Below are 16751 nucleotides of genomic sequence, written 5' to 3'. Positions count from 1 at the left end.
TTTATAGAATTCTAGAATCAATAAAGCTGGAAAAGACCTCAGAGATCATCAAGTCCAAGCTGTCACCCAACACCTCATGACAACTGAACCATGGCTCCAAGTGCCACATCCAGTCCCCTCTTGAACACCTCCAGGGATGGTGACTCCACCACCTCCCTGGGCAGCACATCCCAATGGCCAATCTCTCTTGCTTGGAAGAACTTTCTCCTCACCTCCAGCCTAAATCTCCCCTGGCACAGCTTGAGACTGTGTCCTCTTGTTCTGGTGCTGGGTGTCTGGGAGAAGAGACCAACCCCCACCTGTCTACAACCTCCCTTCAGGGAGTTGGAGAGAGCAAGGTCTCCCCTGAGCCTCTTCTTCTCCAGGCTAAGCAACCCCAGCTCCCTCAGCCTCTCCTCACAGGGCTGTGCTCCAGACCCCTCCCCAGCTTTGTTGCCCTTCTCTGAACACCTTCCAGCAGCTCAACATCTTTCCTAAGCTGAGGAGCCCAGAACTGGACCCAGGACTCAAGGTGTGGCCTCAGCAGTGCTGAGCACAGGGCACAAGGACTTCCCTGCTCCTGCTGGAGGTGTTCAAGAGAGGATTGGATGTGGCACTTGGTGCTATGGTTTAGTCATGACGTCTCTGGTGATAGGTTGGACTTTTGGTGATCTTCGAGGTCTCTTCCAACCTTGGTGATATTGTGATGCTGTGATACCATCCCTGGAGGTGTTTAGGAGGAGCTTGGGTGAGGCACTTGGTGCCATGGTTTAGTTGATCAGATGGTGTTGGGTGAGAGGTTGGACTTGATGATCTCGAAGGTCTCTTCCAACCTGGTTGTGTTCTGTTCTGTTCTATTCTATTCTATTCTCCTCTCCTTTGTTGCAGGGCTCACAGACACGGGGAGGGCCACCTGACAGTGCTGTACAACTCAGACCTGTCTTTCCCCCAGCGCCTCTATTCAGACCTGGAAGATATCTTCTACCGTTTCCGCCTCTGCCAGCCCCTTCCGGATTTAGGCAAACAGGTCCTTCCCTTCCGCACCCGTGGCAGATGGCTGGCTCCTCAGGAGTCTTTCCAAACCTTGTCCAGGTAGGACTTGTCCAGCCCCAAGATGTTAAGAAAGGAAGTTTTAGCAGAGTGCAGCAGCTCATCCTGCAGGATAGCTTCTCCCTGGGGAATGCAGTCCGTGGGCCTCTCCATCCGGGTTTCAGCGGGGGTATGGTAAGGCAGAGGGCATGGTTTGCTAACCAGCGCCGAGCACACCTGGACTTTGGGCAGGGGCTTAGAAAGGAGAGAGGTGTATCAGTGCTGTAGCTTCTTCAGGGCTCAGGACTGAATCCAGTCTGTCCAACATCTTCATCAGTGACCTGGATGAACGCAGGGAGCGAACCCTCGGCAAGTGTGCTGATGCTACAAAACTGGGAGGGGTGGCTGCAAGCCCTCCAGGATGTGCTGCCATTGAGTGAGATCTGGGCAGAGGGGAACCTCAGGAAGTTCAAGAAGGGCAAGTGTAGAATCCTTCACCTAGGGAGAAACAGGCCCCTGCAGCAGTACAGGTGAGGGCTGACCTGCTGGAAAGCAGCTCCACAGAGGAGGACCTGGGACTGGCGGTGGGCAACAAGTTCCCCATGAGCCAGCAATGTGCTCTTGCAGCCAAGAATGGTTTCCTGGGGTGCACTAAGGAAAGTGTGACCAGCAGGTTGAGAGAGGTTCTCCCCCACACACTTTACTCCTCCCTAGTGAGGCCACATCTGGACTCAGTGGTCCAGTTCAAGAGAGACAGGGAACTACTGGAGAGAGTCCAGTGAAGGCTATGAAGATGCTGAGGGGCCTGGAGCATCTCTCTGAGCAGCATGTTCCTGGTAGGTTTATTGACCTGCTAAACTTTCTCTGTGCTACATGCCAGCAGACATGCACTGAGCTGAACTTCAGAGACATTTCAAGAAGGTTGTGTGGGTTTTCCACACTAGTTTCAGCTGTAGTGACTGGATTTTGCACTAAAGGATCTGCCAACTAATCAGATGGTGGTGTCTGCTTGTAGGCTCATTATCTTGTGCCAAAGTAAAAGCCTGGGAGCTGTAATTCGTGGTGATTTGCTGCCCTCAGCCAAGATGCTCACAGACTTCAGTCACCAGTATGGAGTTCCTTTAGCATGTGGTGATGTCAAGGAAGTGTGCATGCAGGAGAAGGAAACAGGAGACAAAGGGGCTCCAGGGGGAAACTCAGCTGAAGTGAGTATGTAGTGATACGTGAGAGCCAAGGCTCCTAGTGGTGAAACTTCATCTCCCTAAATAATGCCTCCTTCTTCTGCAGCAATGACCCAGGGGCCTTGAAAATATTGGTTGGGCTGGATGAGCAACTGAAATGATTCCAGGATTCTGTAATTCTCTGAGCCTCTGCTCAGCATTTTGCTCACAACATGGATTGGTGTACCAAACATGACAAATCAAAAGGCTCCTCAGACAGAGAAGTAAGTCTTGCAGCCCTGGCTTTGGTAAGCCCATGAGCAGGCAGCTGTTGGGTCACTCTCTGAGGCTTTTCTGTGACTGCTCCCCAGTGGTTGTGGCCTGGATTCTTGTGACCGTTTGAGGCTGTGCCTTTAAGGAAGGGGCACACTGGCTAAATGTTATAAAATATTTTGGTATTCTAAACGAATTTCATTGGTAGAATTGTGGGAGGTGAGATTGTTAGACCCAGGGGAGCTGGGACTTTTTCTCAGTTTCTCTTCCTTCACTGTTCCTTTCGGCTGGATCTGCTTCTGGCCAGCTAAGATAAGATACTAACTCCTGTAACAGGCCTCTCTTTCTTTCCTGCCCTGTTAACTGTCCACATCTCTTTTTCCTCTTCTACCTTTTTGGGGGAGAAGGGAGATAGGGGGGTGAAGGGGGCACAGGGGGAAGCCCCCTCTGGGGGGTGGATCTGGTTTCTGGTTGAGTTTATTTGCTGTATATTCCTGTATATATTGTAAAATCCCTGTATTTGTTGTGTTACATAGAATCTGTTTCCTTGTAAAATATAATCTCATTTCTCTGACTGAGTTTTAGCCGTGGTCTCTTTCTCAGAGCCTTTCCTCTCAACCCACCACAATTCTGAAGTGGATTCACCTTTAGAATCACAGAGCTGTCAGGGTTGGAAGGGACCCCAAGGCTCAGCCAGTTCCAACCCCCCTGCCATGGGCAGGGACACCTCACACTACAGCAGGTTGCTCACAGCCACATCCAGCCTGGCTGCAAAAACCTCCAGGCAGGAGGCTTCCACCACCTCCCTGGGCAGCCTGTGCCCATCCCTGACCACTCTTGCAGCTAAGGAACTGTTCCTCATGTCCAATCTGAATGTCCCCTGGCACAATTTCAGGCCACTGCCTCTTGTTCTATCACCTGAGACTAGGCAGAAAAGACCAACCCCCACCTCACTCCAACTACCTTTCAGGCAGTCTCCCCTCAGAGAGAGGAGGAGACCCTCTTCTCCAGACTAAACACCCTCAGGTGCCTCAGCTGCTCCTCCCCAGCCCTGTTTTCCAGACCCTTCCCCAGCTTGGTTGCCCTTCTCTGGACCTGCTCCAGTCCCTCAATGTCCTTCTTCTAGTGAGGGCACCAAAACCGAACCCAGAACTCAAGGTGTGGCCTCTCCAGTGCCCAGTACTGGGGCATGATCCCTTCCACACCCCTCCTCCGTCTTGGGCTCTGGAGGTCTCTTCCAACCACCTCTGTGATTCTCTGATTTGTGGGAGCAGACACCACCCTCCTCATTCAGGAGTCAGCCTTCCAGAAAGAGAGACTAGAGCCACCTTCCTCTGCACACAGGTAATGTAGCCCACACAGAGCACTTGAACTACAGCTGGTTGCTAAGCTAGATAGTTGACCGTGAGTTACAACAAGGTCACATAGAGCCTTCCACCAGCCCATGGAATACCCCAGGTTTTGTAATACCCAAACGATCTGGTGAGGGTTTTCGCTTCCTTCATGACCTGCGTGAGGTAAGTAAGAGAATCCAACCAATGGGACCTGTCCAAACACTGCTGCCCATGAACTCTATGATCCCAGAAGGACAACCTTGTGCTGTTGTTGATATTAAAGACTGTTTCTTTTCAATACCCCTGCATGAGGAGGACAGGGAGCGGTTTGCTTTTTCTGTCATGTTCCCAAACAGCCAGCGTCCTAACCTACGCTTCCAGTGGAAAGTGTTGCCTCAAGGAATGGTCAACTCGCCCACCATCTGCCAGATCACAGTTGTCATCGTTTGGGCTGGGTGCCCTCTGCTACAGGGGTGTTTCCTGTGTCCAGAAGTCCATCCCAGTGGGTGGACGCAGGAAATTAGGTATTTCTACCATAATCCCTTGCACCACTATAAATTTTGCGGTGGGGTCTGGCACTTCCTCTTTTCCTTCCCTCTCCGAGACTTGGTAACTGGGGGAGAGATCTCCCGGCCATGGGCCTGATTGGGCCCAAGGCCACTGGGGGATGGGTAGTCTCAGATCTGGCCAGCTGAGACCAGCCTAATAGTGGGGGGGGGGGGGGGGAAGGAGGAGCCCTGGGGGTTTTGGATGCACCCTCAGGTGGGGTTTGGGGCCTTTCTGGGTTTACTTTGGTTCCTTTCTTGTCACTATGTTTCCTTTTGTGCACACTCACTGTTCTCTATTTAAACTCTCCACTACCTTTGCAATCAGTTTGTCTGAGTCGTCATTTCTGCGTGTGGTGGGGAGGGGGTCTGCCCCAACCCATTACAACAGTGGACGAAGCGTTGGCACCGGTTCGGAGCAGTGACCCGACTGCGACCGTCATTCAATACATGGATGACATTCTGATCGCCGCACCGTCAGGAAGCCAGGTAGACCTGCTGGTGTCAACAGTCTGAGAGACTCTCAAAGCAAGTGGGTTTGAAATGGCGAGTGCAGAAATCAAAAGGGCCGTGTGTGAGCTTTTTGGGGGTGGGAATCACAAGCTCTTATGTAACACACCCCCCCCCAAGTGAAAATCTGTCGGGACATCAAAGCACTCCATGACGCACAACAGCTAGTGGGATCCTTGCGGTGGCTCCGTAACATCGTCCTGATCCCTCCTGAAACCATGGGCCCCCTATATGATCTTCTAAAAGGAAAGAACCCATGGGAACCAAAAACCCTGACAACGGAAGCAACGACCTCCCTCGACTTGATCGAGCAACAGGTATCATCATGCACGCTAGCCAGGTGGAACCCGGACGCACCACTCGATCTGTATTTCACAGAGGGCGGGGGAGTAGGGGCACTAGCCCAAGGCCCCCCCGACAAAGCTCAACCCATACAGTGGGTAGTCCTGGGAAAACTGTCACGTGCATTCTCTCCAGGAGTTGAATGCCTTGGTAACCTCATCATGAAAGGCAGAAAACTTGCCCTGAGACATCTAGGCATTGAACCCACCAGGATATATCTACCCTTCCGCAAACAGCTCCCGCCACAATCAGTGGCGATGTCAGAGTACCCAGCCATAGCCCTTGTCGGATTTGGTGGAGAAGTCCAGTACGCTGCAAAGCCCCTGTGGACTCAAATGCTAGCAGTGGTCAACATCGACCTCCCACAGAAGGTTATGGACCGACCCCAACCGGGACCAACAGTCTTCACAGATGCATCTTCAACAACCTCAACTGCAGCAGCAGTATGGCAGTCAGGTGAGGAGTGGCATTGCACCAAGATGACTGACCGTGCTCTTTCAGTCCAACAGCTGGAAGCGACGGCCGTAGTACTAGCCTGCGGACTGCTCCCAACAGAATACCTCAACATAGTCACTGATTCAATGTTTGTGGCCAGACTCTGCTTAGCCATGTCAGGCCCTGGCGTGCCAACATCTACAGCAGCCCTGAGGCTGGAAGAAGCACTCTTTTCTAGAGAAGGTACCGTATCAGTCATCCATGTCAACAGCCATAACCCAATTAAAGGATTCTACCAGACAGGCAATGACAAAGCAGACGCTGCTGCAAGAGGAGTGTGGACACTCAGAGACGCCCGTCAGCTACACAAATCTCTCCACATTGGAGCTAAAGCACTAGCAAAGAAATGTGGGATCTCAGCCACCGATGCCAAACACGTGGTGGCTACGTGTCCCCATTGTCAGAAAGCACCACTGTGGTCCAGCGGAGTCAACCCCAGAGGTCTTAAAGCCTCGGAGCTGTGGCAGACGGACTTCACGCTTTGTCAGCTGCTGAAACCTCGAGCATGGCTAGCAGTCACAGTAGACACTTACAGCGGAGTGATCGTAGCTACCCAGCATCTTAAGACAGATTCCAAAGCAACTATCCAACGCTGGCTGACAGTTATGGCATGGCTTGGTGTTCTTAAACAGATCAAAACAGACAATGGCCCCAATTTTGTGTCCAAATCAGTCCAGGCATTTGCCCTGAAATGGGGCATCACCCTCATGCATGGTATCCCATATAACAGCACGGGACAAGCCATGGTAGAACGAGCAAATCAGACCTTAAAATCCAAATTGGAGGTATTAGCCAAATCAGAAGGCTTTGTCAATGTCATTCCCTCAGGAGACCAGGCACGCCTCTTGGCAACTGCTTTGCTGGCATTGAACCAATTTCCCAGAGGGGAGGAGGTGAATAGCCCTGCCCAAAACCATTGGGCTACTCGAGCAATGGAAGAGGGTCCGTCAGTTACAGTTAGGAATGAGCTGGGAGAATGGAAACAGGGGTGGAAACTAGTCCTGACAGGGCGAGGGTATGCCGCAGTCAAAAAAAGAAGGCAGAGTTAAATTGTGTCCACTTAAGTCTATCAAACCAGATCTTCAGAATAAAACTAATGAAAACTCTGAGTTTCTCTTCACAGGATTGGACCACTGGACACCCTGGTGACCCCTGTATCCCGCTGTCAGGAGAGCCTGACAAGCCACCAGATACACCATTCAGGCCTGGGAGACAACACTTGCAGAACCCAGATAACAGCAGAATAACCTTTGCAATAGAGGGTTGCGATACCTTTGTGTGATCTTGATCCTAGCACCTATTGCTGTAGGGCGGGCAGAATCGGATTACCACAGTCACCAGGCCCATCAACCATTTAAATGGACATTGTCTCGAGGGGATCAATCGGTCATGAGGTTTGATAAATTACAGTGCTATGGAGTGTCTTTGGTTTTGGTACTGACAGCACTGAATGAATTTGTATTTAACATCATGCAAATACAACTAAAAACTTCTTTGAAGTTTCATCTGAAATGAAGTATAAAATACTAATGCAATAGTGACAGCTCTTGTGCCCCCTGCTGGACTTTTTTGTATTCTTCAAATATCAAAAACAGAAAGCGCCAGACATTTTTGAGAAGTCATCACTGTGTTTTAGAGATAATACTGTACAGCAAAAACTCCACACATCCAACGCTAACGGCTCCTGCAAGCTGAGGCTGGAAAGCGCACTGCCTACAGATGTGCTCCAGGGCATCAGCAGGATTGACAGAGGGGTGAAAAAAAAGAGGGGAGGGGTGGAAATGAAAGAGTTCCTGCCTCCTTAACAGCAAACAAATGAACCACAAAATGTTAACCTGGTAAGCAAAGTTTTGAGAGAAAATAAAATGCGCAGCTTAAAATTAAATTACCTTTACAAAGGGCGCCAGGAATACAAACCGATTCAAGTATGTATTAAGAGACTGAAGAAAATAAATATTCAAGTTACATTTCAGTTAAAAAATCCTGAACTTCATTTTAGCATTGGCATTTTCTGCACCAAATTTGTCACAAGGGAAGATTTTCAAAGAGAAATCCAAAAAAGGGAAAAAAGCTATGTTTGATCAGACAAGATTTCCAAGTTACTACTGCAACAATTTTTTGCATAAAAACCCCAAAACCTTTCAACTGGTGCTTCAGCAAGACAGTATCCATGCAGTACGGAAGTGTTGTACATAAATCTCCTTTTTAATCGTTCTGCATTTTGGATGCTTCCTACTTTTACTTCACTGTTCACTATTACTGATTCTTGTCATTTCAGACTAGCCAAACCCTAGCAATTTAAATAGGTGGTGTAGCCCTACTGAAATAAAGCACAAACCACCACTTTTCCACTGCCCGTGGGGTTTTACACTAAAAAAAAATATGTGGTGGTGGTACAATGTATAGAATTCCTCCAGTAGTTGTGATCTCTACTTCAGTTGTGTTTTCTCAGTAATTATTCTCCCTTCCCGCACTTATCAGTGCTCAGGCCTTTCCATAGTAACAGAAAGTAGAATAGAATAGACCAGACCAGACCAGACCAGGTTGGAAGAGGCTTTAGAGATCATCACATCCAACCTATCATCCAACACCACCTGATCAACTAAACCATGGAACCAAGCACCCTAAGTCTCCTCCTAAATACCTCCAATGATGGTGACTCCACCACCTCCCCAGGCAGCCCATTCCAATGGACAATCACTCTGTGTAGAATTTCTCCCTAGCTTCCAGCCTAAGCCTCCCCTGGTGCAGCTTCAGACTGTGTCCTCTTGTTCTGGCACTGGTTGCCTGGGAGAAGAGACCAACCACTGCCTGTCTACAATCTCCCTTCAGGTAGTCGTAGAGAGCAGTAAGGTCTCCCCTGAGCCTCCTCCACGCTAAGCAACCCCAGCTCCCTCAGCATCTCCTCGTAGGGCTTGTGTTCCAAACCCCTCACCAACTTCATTGCCCTTCTCTGGACTCGTTCCAGCAAGTCAACATCTTTCCTAAACTGAGGGGCCCAGAACTGGACACAGTACTCAAGGTGTGGCCTAACCACTGCAGTTTACAGGGGCAGAATGACCTCCCTGCTCCTGCTGGCCACACTCTTCCTGATCCAGGCCAGGATGCCACTGGCCCTCCTGGCCTCCTGGGCACACTGCAGGCTCATGTTCAGCCTACCATCAACCAGTACCCCCAGGTCCCTCTCTGCCTGGCCACTCTCCATCCATTCTGACCCCAGCCAACAAGTACCTAGATTCGTGAAATGATCCTCTCCCAACCATCACATCATACAAGAAGATGCTTTAACAACACAGAACACTTTAAAAAATTTACACATAAAGTGAAGAACTGATACAAAAATTCTCAATGAAAAATATTTCCCTTGAAAGTAGGCTTCCAAACAAACACGTTTATTAACAGAATCAGAGGAGACTGCCAGAATATCTTCACAAGAGCATGTGATCTAGACAGACTTGCAGTTGGAAACTCAAGCATTTCATAGCAAGCTTGCCATTACACACAGTAACATCATAAAAGCAAGAGATGTGGTTCTTATTTGTCCTTCCCCCACCCCCCCTAACTTCTGTATTCAGATAGATTTGTATGGCAGCTTGGGAAATGCAAAAAAGACAAGCCCATTATTCTTGGAGAACTTGTGAATAGAAAAAGTCTTGCCCTTTCTGATGCTGGCAGGCACTAAAGCTAAATAATCCTCAGTGTTACAGGATCACCTTGTACTACCAGAGCAACTTCTTCCTGCAGCATTACTCCCTGCCAGACACTCCTGCTCTTTGCACCACTGGTCAGGGCATCCAGCCTGCAGCTAGAACAGCCCACTCACCAAATGCATGTGCAGTGAGGTGCACTCTTCAAACAGACACTGGATTGCTGCGTGCACTGAACATAGTGGGTATTCTCAGTGGGATGGTTGACCCTCACATTAGTAACCAACACAGCCACCCTGAAGAACACATAAATACATACCAAAAGAATATGCAATTCTTCCACCAATTTCTAAGAATCCTTTATCTGCAACAGAAAATCCTTGAAACTTGGCCTGTAAATGCAGTAGGCAATAAACAACTGGAAAAAAGTAAACACATACCACAGCAGATAAATAGGCATTTATTAAAATTCACCTCAGAACAAACAAAAATATAGGACATTAAGGCATCTTGCATTGAATAAAGGTAACTTCTCTTTCTGATACAAGAAATCAGATTAGGACAAAAAAAAAAAAGGTTCTCCCAACACATCTGGCAGTGCTGACATCCACTGTCCCACCATTCCCTTAACAAACCCCTCCAAGGAATGCCCATTTCTCCCATGGAAGAGCTACAGAATCCCAGCACTCATTGAAACATGTGCAAGAAACACTTCTCCCTCCCCGCAGACACCCAACCTTCTGTAAAGATGCACACTGGAGAAAGACTAACGGGTGGTCATTGCAGACAATAAAGACATACCCCTGCTGAAACTGCTCATTTTTGAGCAGACTAGAATGTCTGACCCTGCTGTTGCTAATGTTTACTATTTCAGTCAGTCACCAGTGAAAACAGGACCACAAGCTCTAGTCAGTATTGCAATGTAACAATTGCTACATTTTCCTTCTACATTAATATTACATAAATAATTGACAAAGGTCTTGTTTCCATGGAACAATTTATTTTGATGAATTATGCTGTCCAGTGACCAATCACTGTTATAGTGGGTCTTTTTTAATTCAATTGGAGTAAAAACATCAGGAAAAGTTTACAGTATAACTGGGTTCACTATAACAGGATTTTACTACAGAGTAAAATATAAATTAATGAACACTGTATATAGCATTATTCACTTCACCACACTGGCTCTCTATATCCTTTGTTGCATTCTAACCTTCATTTAAGGCAAGTTTGTTTTTGTTTTGTTTTGTTTTTCCCCCCAAAGAGCACATAGTCTCTAGATAAACTTGTGTAACTAGATTTGCCAGTTATGAAATTGAGCCTTATAAAATGTTTACTTCAACAGATATGAAAAGTTATTAAGAGAAAGATGGTGACCCAAAATTGCACTGTATTAAAAGGTGGAGTTTCCTTGTACCAAAGTCCTCTATTCATCATCTTTAGAACCAGTTTTGCTTAACTATAAAAGAGACACAAAAAGAAAGTATTCAAAGTTTAGACTGCCATTCCATTTATTAGGAAACAAGAGCAACATTATGTCCATCTTACACAGAACACACATATTTAATTAGTAGTACAGACTGATTATGCTACTGTCTGAAAAACATCCAAAGAACCTGTTTAAGCTTAAACACTAAGTGAGCTTATCTCATTCATGTTAAAAGTTGATTTTTAAGAAACACCACTACAAAACCCCTGAAAAACCTTGGGGTACTGTTTCTACTTAATCAGAAGACTCAGCTACTAACTCCCTGAAAGATGAAGCAATGCAAAAAGTACCTCTGCACATCTGAGAGAATTCCCTCATAGAAATTAACACAAAAAAGAGGCATAAACTTACCATTTCTCACTTTTCAAAATGAAATTACAATAACGAAATGTAACGCATCTATCGTGAAATCTCTCTGGAAGTAAAGACATCCACTACCAAGAGCCACCACTGCTATTTACTCTCTCTTACTTAATGGAACCAGTGTTAGGCCTTACACTGGGGCATTGATTACAGATGTGTAAAATAATTCTATTTTCTAAAATTACTGTTTGCTTTCAAAATTGTCAAGTAGAATAGAATAGAATAGAATAGAATAGAATAGAATAGAATAGAATAGAATAGAATAGAATAGAATAGAATAGAATAGAATAGAATTAACCAGGTTGGAAGAGACCTTCGAGATCATCGTGTCCAACCTATCATCCAACACTACCCAATCAACTAAACCATACAACCAAGCATCCTGTCAAGCCTTGCCCTGAACACCCCCAGCGACGGCAACCCCACCACCTCCTCAGGCAGCCCATTCCAGTGGGCAATCACTCTCTCTGTGTAAAAACTATATACTGACTTCCACTGAATCACCTAAGACAAGACTGTGAAAGGAATCAATGCTTAGGGAGCAAACAGAAAACAGCTGCTCACTGGAGAGCTGCAGCAGAGAATGCTCAGGCTTGTAGGAGGCAAACAAAGTGCACTTACTCGGGAGAGCTCCCTTTTTTGCCTATTTATCCATTGCCTTCTAGAACCTGGCAGCACCACTAACTTTATTTCACATCTTGTTGCCACATGAAGACTGGATATTTCGAAGTGTGTCTGTCTAGCAAAGCTCTTTCATCATAAGAGTAAAATTTAAATGCTCAATAAATAGAAAAGAAATACTAAACCAATGTCAAAAAGAGAAGTCAAAGTCTATCTGACTCCAATATTGGAAAGGACTAAACATTTTAAAAGTATTTGAGAAATATGCAACTTATAATCAAAGCTGAGCAACAGTTCTTACTACTTCTTGCAAATCTTATAACATTCAAAAAGATAACTTGAAGATACTTACATGCTGGACACATACAGAAATGAATCAGACACCACAGTCAAATCCAACCAAAGTTAGGAAGTAAGAAAAAAAAATAAATCAGATTAGTTTTCTTCAGGTGAAAGTATAATTATTTTTTTTAATGTGCACACACAGCATTTTCATAATGCTGCATAGAACACAGTCCTGTTACCTTAATTACGTCCACCCAGTTCCATCCTCGTGGAAGCTCTCCTTTGTTATCTGCAGAACAAGGGTTTATTAAGGCTTTATTTTCACCACACAACCGAAGGACAATCTCAATCTTTTTTTTTTTTTTTTAAATAAGCACACAGAATTCTGAAAAAAATAAACCCTCCCTTCATTTTTCCACTACAAAGCCAGAAGGCCAAAAATAGATATTAATGTTTTAAACACATCTTGTTCTTCAAAGTATTTCTGCTTAAATGAATACACCTCAGTACATCTTACATTTAATTTAGAGGGCAGCTCCAACATGAGCTGGGCTAACCAGCAATGACACATTCTGCCAAGGAACAAAATTTGACAGAGTTTTTCCTTCAACATTTAATCTACTAATTACAAATTAGGTTAAGTGAATCATACGCAGAAATTACTGCTGAAATAGGAGAGTAACTACCCAGATCATCATGAAAAATTAATGCTGAACACATAAAAGTCATCAGCAGGATTGGCTGAAACATTAAAAAATTTTTAATCAATCAACAACTTGCCATTTCATTGAAAGCATAAAGTATCTGCAGAAGCACCTCTACTTTGAGAATACAAATTACATTAAACATTTTGTTTTGGGCCCCAAACTACTTTCATTTAGAAATTACATTCTTAACAACATGAGTTATTTATGAAGGCACATCAACAAACCATGTCTTTTGTAGAAAGTGCATTTTCAGAAGTCCCAAATGCTCTTTTCCCACAATTTTTTTTTTACATTTCATTTTTGTCACAGATGAAATGAAAAATAAAGGCAAATCAAAACCAATCACATCTTGAAATCTCTACTCTGTAGAAAGCTGCTTTGACCAGAACTAATATCTCAGGCAAGAATAATTAATCTAAAACAGGCAAAACAGAGACCACAGACTTAAAGTAGTAAATCTGACATAAATGACCACTGAGTCTGACTCCATCAAGATGTTACTGCTATAAAATTTGGATTCTCCTACTGCTGAAACAAAACACTATTATAATGAACAAACCTGTTTTATCAGCTAGTTTTCGTTTCTGGGTTTTGGATAACTGCTCCTTTTTATCCTTTTTCTTACTTGCTGGCACATCAGGTGTTCCAATTGCAATACTATTGCTTACTGAAGTCTGAGAAGGATAAAAATGGTGATTAATGTTTTGCCTATCAGTTCCACAGATAACTTTTGTCTGTGATTACTGAACTTGACATACTGGAATATCTTGACTTTCAAAAAGAAGCGATACTGCCAGTTGTCTGCAGCTGTTAATACATAATCATGACTGTAGGTTTTCAAAACCACACATTGGAAACTAGAATCATTCCCTTTCAGAGGTACAAAGGGCACCTCTTACACTTTCTAAATTTAATCCTAAAGCCTGATTTAATCTTAAAGTATTCAAACATTCCACACATGGAAACCCACCCCCACAGCAGATGCATTTAATCTTTGTTTCAGCTGACTTTACTTTTGCTTCTGCTCCAAGTCTCCACTTTTAAGTTACTCTGCAGGACAGAACTGCAGCCCAACAGGATTTTGGTCTAGCTGCAAAATAACAGTTATGACCAGACAAAGCATTGGGGCCCATACTCTGTGTCACTGTTTACCCACTAATGTGTATACCCCATACACTGATGAACAACTTACAGACAGAGCTATGAAGTACTTAGGAGTTATAATAAAATTAAAAGAAAAAGATTAAAAGCAAGAGATAAAAGGTCTGACTTTACTTACCACGGTGTTAACAGGCTGATTTTCCATGAACACCTCTTTATTATCTTTGGCGTATTCAAAAAGTGTGTATGTCATAGCAGTTCCAAGATTTGCCTCAACTTCTACCATTAACTTATCCAATATACTTTGTTTAATAGCTGAAGATCTAGAAGAAATCATAGAATTCCACTGTAATGCAGACAGATGAAGAAAAGCTTGCCAGCCACAAAGCCCACTTCAACAGTCCCTGCCCATGGCAGGGGGGTTGGAACTAGATGATCCTTGTGGTCCCTTCCAACCCTGACTGATACTATGAAACAAGCCTAGGGAGTAGGAAGCTTTTATAAATACTCACATTGTGTTGTTGAAGAAAGCATCCATCGATATGAGTGGTGCTGTCTGAGGATATGTTTCTGGCCAAGAAACTTCTATTAGAAAGGCTTTGGGATCTCCACTTTCACCTATCTGGAGTGAAAAGAAAAATTATATAAACCAATATGCAGACATTTATAAAGGACAATGCCAATATGCAAGTCTTTCACTTCTTTCAGAGTACCCAAATCCCTTGAGGTAACTTTTTTTTTAAAGTTATCAGTTACAAAATAAACTTATTGAGAAAATTGGCTTCAATATTAATGTCTACCCCGCAGTTTTCACCCTAGGAAAAGCAAAAGGAACACTCAAAGCTCTCTTTATGGTATTTTTTAATTGTTTGGTGCATCTGCAAGCCAAATCTTATGCAAGCATATAAGAGAAAATCCACTGAGGAAATCCTTTTAACTGCAGCCTCAAAATTGGGAGGCCTTACTTCGAATACTGCTGCTGCTGCTGCTACATTTTCTCAGTATTTGAAAATCCATTCTTTAATCTCACACTGATTACAAAACACCTGTGCTCTGTGTGTCAGAGAGAAGGCTTAGAAAAATGGCATACAAATTCCTTCTATGTTCTCATGCGCTTACCTGCATTATGCCTTCTTGTAATACAAATTCTTCTTCATGGGAAAGATATATAATCGCCTTTGACACCAAGTTTTACAGTATTTGATGGCTCCTTACTTTTTAAAATCATTTTTTATCTTATTAAAATTAGCAATTATTAGAGCCAGTAAAACGTAGAATGCTATACTGTAGACTTGTAGGCATGTCACATTTACTCTTTTGAGGAAATTAAATTTACTAAGAATGTATCACTGTAGTTCCATGGATGGGATGCAAGTGCCATTAATTAAATTGACCTGTATCTCATTACAATTACTGATATGATTCTGAAATTATTTTTGAGGCCATGGAAATGTGATTTTAGATGGTTCCTCCCCACTACAGGCAAATACCATTTTCAGATATTTGTCTCATGGGTGCCTAAGTTTTCATTAGTGAAGGTTCTCTGGCTATTCAAAGATCTGTCTTAGTCCATACCCAGAAGAACTTCCAGGTCTTTACATTTGAGAAAGCTGGCAAGCACTTCATACCAGAATCTCCTAGCATATCTCAAGCTCATCACTCCCTGTATGTTTCTCTGGTGCTGATTCTATAAGTGCATGTGCCCAAAGCATTTTGTGGATTCTCTCTTTAGCAGATAGATAAGGCATGCCAACTACCTCTGGACAAGAGACTAGAACCTTGTAACTGAGCAGTAAGGAAGGCTCAAAGCTTTACACATAAACACCTCTGTAAGCAACATTTCTGATCAGCCAGTTTAAGTACTGCTCAACAGGCTAGGTTCTTCAGCCCGTTTGACAGTTCTAGCTATGCAGTACAAAGTCATGTAAGTAGGATACCTTGCTAAAGGGTAATAAACTCCCACTAGGAGATAGTTCCTAAACCTGCAGCATTGAGCTGTCAAGCATCACTACGGAAAAGATCCTAAAACAACAGCCTACGGATCTAACCTTCACTGCACTACCTATTTGTTCTGAAAAAACCTGGTACGTCAGCTACGAGACAGCAGCGTAACTTCAAGGCGAAACCTGGGCTACAGCGAGTCGCAAACCTTGCCTTACCCTGTACTGGAAGGAAACAGGGCTAAGCTCCCTGAAGCACGTATCTCCCTCGTAGATAGAGCGCAGCGCTTCAAGCTCCATCTGTAGCAAGGAGTAAAGAGGGTTACCGATTGCAGCCTGAAAACGAAGCTCGCACCCAACCGCGGTCGATTTGCGAAGCTGTGCACGGCCCCGCCGCTTTCCCGCCCTCCCCCAGCCCCGCCGCTGCCCGGCTCCTTCCTCCTCTCGTCCGCTTTAGCGGCTGGCTCTTCCCTCCTGCTCCCAGCCACTCTGGCCGCTTCCCCTCTGATACCCCTCTTCCCACGCACAGGCTCCCTCCTGACCCTAGGTACACTGTGGGGAAGTCTCCGGAGCCGGCTCTTCCCCAGGCGAGGCGTCTCACGGCCCGCCTGCACAGCGTGGGCAGGGCCTGGAACTCACCTCCTGGTCCTCGTTGGCCGCCATGGCGCTACGGGGGAAGCAATGCGCGGAGATCCCCCAGCCTCTACCACAGCCAGGGTTACGCGGGCCTCGGTGGCGCGGCACAGCCCCGCCGCTGTCGCACGGGGAGGCCCGAGCGGCCCCGCCTACTAGACACACCTTCCCTGAGGGCAGCACGGGGTCAGCCGGTCGCTCGCTGCTATTGGTTTCCTCTTTCTGTCGTCACCTCAATCCTGTCTTTCTATTGGTTGGCTTCTCTAGCCCCGTCTCTTCTCCATCTGGTTTCTAACTG

General features: G+C 45.3%; 1 protein-coding gene across 1 annotated transcript; it reads right to left on the bottom strand.

The window, feature by feature from the left end:
• Positions 1-12031: 12031 nt before the first annotated feature.
• RWDD4 (RWD domain containing 4) lies at positions 12032-16600 on the bottom strand. The gene is made up of 7 exons (XM_054161570.1): positions 16460-16600; positions 16040-16120; positions 14393-14502; positions 14059-14203; positions 13339-13453; positions 12312-12361; positions 12032-12142 (listed from the first exon to the last, which is right to left on the bottom strand). Exons 1-7 carry the CDS (start codon positions 16481-16483, stop codon positions 12113-12115), a joined length of 555 nt encoding a protein of 184 aa, XP_054017545.1. The 5' UTR covers positions 16484-16600; the 3' UTR covers positions 12032-12112.
• Between the last annotated feature and the right edge of the window lie 151 nt (positions 16601-16751).

Source organism: Dryobates pubescens, chromosome 1 (genome assembly GCF_014839835.1).
Source record: "Dryobates pubescens isolate bDryPub1 chromosome 1, bDryPub1.pri, whole genome shotgun sequence".
Classification (NCBI taxonomy): Eukaryota; Metazoa; Chordata; class Aves; order Piciformes; family Picidae; genus Dryobates; species Dryobates pubescens.
This window is presented reverse-complemented; position numbering and strand designations above follow the sequence as displayed.

Coding starts and splice junctions, on each gene's coding strand:
- RWDD4 (XM_054161570.1), bottom strand. CDS start 16,483: ATGGCGGCCAACGAGGACCAGGAG. Junction 16,121..16,459: donor CGGCCAACGAGGACCAGGAG/GTGAGTTCCAGG, acceptor TCCTTGCTACAG/ATGGAGCTTGAAGCGCTGCG. Junction 12,362..13,338: donor AAAACTAGCTGATAAAACAG/GTTTGTTCATTA, acceptor CTTGTTCTGCAG/ATAACAAAGGAGAGCTTCCA.